The sequence below is a fragment of the Salmo salar genome, unplaced genomic scaffold, assembly GCF_905237065.1.
Source record: "Salmo salar unplaced genomic scaffold, Ssal_v3.1, whole genome shotgun sequence".
Lineage (NCBI taxonomy): Eukaryota > Metazoa > Chordata > Actinopteri > Salmoniformes > Salmonidae > Salmo > Salmo salar.
The window spans coordinates 98,134-104,546 of record NW_025547005.1 but is presented as its reverse complement, the minus strand read 5'-3'; the positions used below and the strand labels follow the sequence as shown (position 1 = coordinate 104,546).

The 6,413-nt window shown below is 46.2% G+C and overlaps 1 protein-coding gene across 1 annotated transcript; it reads right to left on the bottom strand.

The window, feature by feature from the left end:
* Nucleotides 1-229: 229 nt before the first annotated feature.
* Nucleotides 230-5,126, bottom strand: LOC123731689 (NK-tumor recognition protein-like). The gene is made up of 6 exons (XM_045711088.1): nucleotides 5,117-5,126; nucleotides 2,757-3,246; nucleotides 2,206-2,724; nucleotides 1,836-2,121; nucleotides 1,580-1,640; nucleotides 230-1,097 (listed from the first exon to the last, which is right to left on the bottom strand). Exons 1-6 carry the CDS (start codon nucleotides 5,124-5,126, stop codon nucleotides 517-519), a joined length of 1,947 nt encoding a protein of 648 aa, XP_045567044.1. The 3' UTR covers nucleotides 230-516.
* Nucleotides 5,127-6,413: the final 1,287 nt, after the last annotated feature.

Sequence of the window (6,413 nt, the reverse complement as noted above, 5' to 3'; positions counted from 1 at the left end):
GGACCTGTGGGAGTGGCTAGACCTCCTGCTGCTCCGCCTCTCCTCTGGCTCCAGCTTTAGATGCAGACCTCTCATCGCTGGAGCTGCTGTCCTGATTGGCTGTCCTCCGCACCTCGTCGAACAGCAAGACCCAGATACACCCGACTCTGGATCTGGATGCTGACTCCCCCCTGGGTCCTCCTGACCTGATTCTGGGTCCTGCTGCCCTGGGGCCTGATGCCTCCCTGGGGCTGGTGCTGGGGCTGGGTCTGGGACCCGCTGTGTTCCGAGGTCTGGTGGGGAGCAGACGGGCCACGGAGGAGGGGTTTGGGTTCAGGGCCTGCAGAGCGGCCATCCCAATTTAGAAGCTTCCATTGGGGTCGACAGGAGGTCCAGCAGCTCTGCCTGCTGCAGTTTCCTGCTGCTGCCCACTAGCTAGCATCACAGCTTGCAGAGAGGCTGTAGACTGTTGTTCTATAACAGGTGAGAGGAACACATCTCCGTTCTTCAAGGTGCATCTCAGAGGAGCCAGGGTTTTTAGACTGATGTCTGGTGGCCAAGAGGGCCTGCTGGCTTAGGGGAGGGTTCAGGGAGGTCCGTGTGTTCTGGGTTGCAGATCTCCATAGCATCTACTACTGTTTCTGGCTGCTCCATCTTTGGCAGGTTAGCAGTGAGGTCCTGAGGTTTAGTATGTTTTGGGTTTGAGTTGGCAGTTGGTTTAGCTCTCTGTTTTTTGGTTATCTCCGCTGTATCTTCCACGCTGTGAGGCGTTGGCTGTACTGAACCGTTTCTGTTGGGTGAAGCAGGAATTCTCTCCTCGTCCTCCTTTTTCAGACATGGGGATTTGCCTGGTCTTCCCCTGACAGCTCTCTTAGGACTACCCTTTAGACGTTTCTCTTTCTGGGACTCGTCCTCCTCCTCTTCCTCTCTGAACTCCAGCAGTGGCTGCCAGCTGAATTTCTCCTTGAGCTTCTGGTGTTTCCTCTTGGACCTCTTCGACTTGACCTTTGACCAGTAGGAGCCAGACATGGCAGAGCTCCTATTCCTGCGTTTGTGTTTAGGTTTGTTCTTCATCCTGCTCTTGTGTCTCTCTGCCCCTGGTCCATTCTCAGGGTTTCCTTACAATGGGGTGGCAGTATGGGGTGGCAGTATGGGGTGGCAGTATGGGGTGGCAGTATGTACAGGTGCAGGAGGCACCAGCGCTTCGGAGGTTCCAGGAGCTTTGTTCATATTGCTGTGCACACACACACACACACACACGATAACTTACGCACTACACACACACACACACACACACACGATAACATACGCACTATACACACACATACACATGGATTTAGTACTGTAGATATGTGGTAGTGGTGGAGTAGGGGCCTGAGGGAACACAGTGTGTTGTAGATATGTGGTAGTGGTGGAGTAGGGGCTTGAGGGCACACAGTGTGTTGTGAAATCTGTGAATGTACTGTAATGTTTTTAAAATTGTACAAACTGCCTTAATTTTGCTGGACCCCAGGAAGAGTAGCTGCTGCCTTGGCTAATGAGGATCCATAATAAATACAAAATACATAGTGTTTGTGTTCTGACTCGGAGCTGGCCTCACCCTCCTCCTTCTCTAATAGGAAGACCTTGGGCTCGGTGGCGGCCAAGATCTTAGGCAGCATCTTCTCAGAGTCTCAGAGTCCCACCCACTTAGAGCTGTCAGTCTCTGGTCAAGAACCTCATCTGATCTCAGACTTGTGGTTGTTCACCAGGCTGTTATTTCTGCCTAGTTTATCCCTGTTACTGTCCCATTCTGACCTACTGCTGGGTTCCTCCAAGGACTTTTGGTTTGTTTTCAGACCCTTTGCACCCATTGCCTGAGGACGTCCTTGTTCTGATAATGGGCTAAAGGGCATCTGTCCCTTGGAACCAATATGTCTGGGTCCAGGAATGTGTTCGCTGGCTGTTCCATCCTCAGATAAAAAAAAAATGTGGATCTGGGCGTCATGAGCGGTGAGGTACTTATCCAGGTTGTTGATCCACTTCAGAGAGCTGTAATTCTGCTTCCAGCCCTTGTCTAGCTTTGTCTTTTCTATGGACTTGGTCTCATCTATGGACTTGGTCTCATCGCTGCCTTTCTTGTGAGAGTCATAGGATTCTGACCTGCTTTAGGAGAAGGACCTTCTGTTCTAGCGACCGGGTGACCTCGTCCTGGACCGGAAGTGATTCCTGGAGCAGCTCTAAGACTGGCTGTAGGATCCACTGCGTCTCTGGTATCTGTGGGTCTTAGAGACCTGGCTCTTCTCCAGGTGGGAGGTCTCTGGGTGGTCCTTCAACATGTTAGAGGTTGTGGACTGTTTCTCAGCTGTACTGGGGGTTGTGGACTGTTTCTCAGCTGTACTGGGGGTTGTGGGGCCCATGGGAGGGTAAGAGGGTTTCCATGGTTTCTGGCCTGGCTTCCAGCGTGAGGAAGGGGGGCTGTCGCTTATGGGAATGACCGGGGCGTTCTCAGGGGCTGGGGCGGCAGGGCGGGCCTTGGCTTTGGTCTCTACACCCGTCACTGTCCCTGGGGCTGAGGCCTCTGGCTTTAGCCTGATAACGTCAGCCATCTTGGGCTTCTTGGAGGATCTGGTTGCCTTCCTCCCTCTGAGCAGGGACAAAGACCTGGACCTGTACCAGGATCTGTATATGGACTGGGAGTAAGACCTAGACATCCCCCGAGACCTGGAGTGGTTGGTGTGTAGGACCTGGAGTAAGAGCGGGAGTCTCTGGAGGAGGATCAGCGTCGCCTGCCCGACCCAGAGCACTGCTTCCTGGGTAGCGACAGTGGGCGGAAGGGGACCGAGACAGGGAGAGGGACCTCTCCAGGTGACCAGGCTTTGACCTGCCCGACCCAGAGCACTGCTTCCTGGGGAGCGTCAGTGGGCGGACAGGGACCGAGACAGGGAGAGGGACCTCTCCAGGTGACCAGGCTTTGACCTGCCCGACCCAGAGCACTTCTTCCTGGGTAGCGACAGTGGGCGGAAGGGGACCGAGACAGGGAGAGGGACCTTCTCTCCAGGTGACCAGGCTTTGACTCCAGACCCTGACCCTCTGAAACGAGCAACTCTTTGCTCTTGATGGATTCCTTCCTGTGTCTCTTGGCATGTTTGCGTTTCTTGGCCTTCTTGCACTTCTTCTTCTCCTTCCAGTGGGAGTAGTTGGCTGGAGCGGTCGAAGCTGTGGCATGAGGAGCACTCTGGGGAATGGGACCACATGGAGTCTCTCCTGCTGGGGTCCTCCACACATCTGCTTAAACAACGGTCATTAAATCTGTTAAATCAAGATGCCACCCTCAGAGAAGACAGTCTGACTGACCTCAGGGTTTCTGTTTTGACAAGATCCCACCCTCAGAGAGGACAGTCTGACCTCAGAATTTCAAACAATAAGACAATATGTAGCTGGATCATTGCTTATCGTTGCTAGTGCTTAATTAAATGGATATTGTAAGATTCTGGCATTTAAGCCCTTGTTCTACTTACCCAGAGTCAGATCGTTGATAATATTTTATGTCTGCGTGCAGCGTGAAGGAAGTTAGCGGTAGTTTCGCGAGCCAATGCTAAATAGCATTAGCGCAATGAATGAAAGTCTAAAAAGGTACAGTAGCAATGCTATACCTGGCTCACGAAACTACTGCTAACTTCCCTCTGACTACATGCAGACATATACAAATGGTATCCACGAGTTCGTCTGACTCTGGGTCAGTAGAACAAGATTTTAAATGCCAGAATCTCGCAGTATCCTTTTAAGTTCTTAAACACATACAGTAGTTATTACAATATAAAGGTCTGTGCTGTAGCTATAGAAGCTATGTATTATATATAGTAGTTATAGTAAATATGTGTTATATATATAGTAACTATGTACTATTTTTTCTAGTTATAGTAACTATGTATTATATATATAGTAGTTATAGTAACTATGTATTATATATAGTAGTTATAGTAACTATGTATTATATATAGTAGTTATAGTAACTATGTATTATATATAGTAGTTATAGTAACTATGTATTATATATAGTAGTTATAGTAGCTATATATATAGTAACTATGTACTATTTTCTGTAGTTATAGTAACTATGTATTATATATATAGTAGTTATAGTAACTATGTATTATATATATAGTAGTTATAGTAACTATGTATTATATATAGTAGTTATAGTAACTATGTATTATATATATATATATATATAGTAGTTATAGTAGCTATATATATATATATATATATATATATATATATATAGTAGTTATAGTAACTATGTATTATATATAGTATAGTAACTGTGTATTATATATAGTAGCTATGTATTATATATAGTAGTTATAGTAACTATGTATTATATATAGTAGTTATAGTAACTATGTATTATATATAGTAGCTATAGTATTATATATAGTAGTTATAGTAACTGTGTATTATATATAGTAGCTATGTATTATATATAGTAGTTATAGTAACTGTGTATTATATATAGTAGTTATAGTAACTATGTATTATATATAGTAGTTATAGTAGCTATGTATTATATATAGTAAGTTATAGTAACTATGTATTATATATAGTAGCTATGTATTATATATAGTAGTTATAGTAACTGTGTATTATATATAGTAGCTATGTATTATATATAGTAGTTATAGTAGCTGTGTATTATATATAGTAGTTATAGTAACTATGTATTATATATATAGTAGTTATAGTAACTGTGTATTATATATAGTAGCTATGTATTATATATAGTAGTTATAGTAACTGTGTATTATATATAGTAGTTATAGTAACTATGTATTCTCGCTAGGGACTGGATTATCTCCGTCCTCCGTTTCTCTCTGGGGACTGGATTATCTCTGTCCTCCGTTTCTCGCTAGGGACTGGATTATCTCCGTTTCTCTCTAGGGACTGGATTATCTCTGTCCTCCGTTTCTCGCTAGGGACTGGATTATCTCCGTTTCTCTCTAGGGACTGGATTATCTCCGTCCTCCGTTTCTCGCTAGGGACTGGATTATCTCCGTCCTCCGTTTCTCTCTAGGGACTGGAACTACACAAAAGTACTTCCTCTATCCAGAGTAGCCAGCCTACTCTCGCCCTTCTTTGACAGCTGCTATCCGTTCACCTTCTTTCATGGCTGTTAACTAGCTACCTACAAATGCATTTGGAGACTACAACACCCTCCATTAAGTTTGCGGACGACATCAGACGACATGACGGTGGTAGACCTGATCACCGACGACGATCAAACAGCCTATAGGGAGGAAGTCAGACCTGGCAGTGTGTTGCCAGGACAACAACCTCTCCCTCAACGTCGGCAAGACAAAAGGAGCTGATCACGGACTACAGGAAACGGAGGGCCGAGCACGCCCCCATCCAAAGCTGCAGGCTAAAGTTAAATCTAGACTTGGTTTCCTCTATCGTAATCGCTCCTCTTTCACCCCAGCTGCCAAACTAACCCTGATTCAGATGACCATCCTACCCATGCTAGATTACGGAGACATAATTTATAGATCGGCAGGTAAGGGTGCTCTCGAGCGGCTAGATGTTCTTTACCATTCGGCCATCAGATTTGCCACCAATGTTCCTTATAGGACACATCACTGCACTCTATACTCCTCTGTAAACTGGTCATCTCTATATACCCATCGCAAGACCCACTGTTTGATGCTTATTTATAAAAACCTCTTAGGCCTCACTCCCCCCTATCTGAGATATCTACTGCAGCCCTCATCCTCCACATACAACACCCGTTCACTCCCCCTATCTGAGATATCTACTGCAGCCCTCATCCTCCACATACAACACCCGTTCACTCCCCCCCTATCTGAGATATCTACTGCAGCCCTCATCCTCCACATACAGCACCCGTTCACTCCCCCCTATCTGAGATATCTACTGCAGCCCTCATCCTCCACATACAGCACCCGTTCACTCCCCTATCTGAGATATCTACTGCAGCCCCTCATCCTCCACATACAACACCCGTTCACTCCCCCCTATCTGAGATATCTACTGCAGCCCTCATCCTCCACATACAGCACCCGTTCACTCCCCCTATCTGAGATATCTACTGCACCCGTTCTGCCAGTCACATTCTGTTAAAGGTCCCCAAAACACACACATCCCTGGGTCGCTCCTCTTTTCAGTTCGCTGCAGCTAGCGACTGGAACGAGCTGCAACAAACACTCAAACTGGACAGTTTTATCTCCATCTCTTCATTCAAAGACTCAATCATGGACACTCTGACAGTTGTGGCTGCTTTGCGTGATGTATTGTTGCCTCTACCTTCTTGGCCTTTGTGCTGTTGTCTGTGCCCAATAATGTTTGTACCCTGTTTTGTGCTGCTACCATGTTGTGCTACTACCATGTTGTTGTCATGAGTTGCTGCCATGCTGTGTTGTCATCTTATGTCTCTCTTT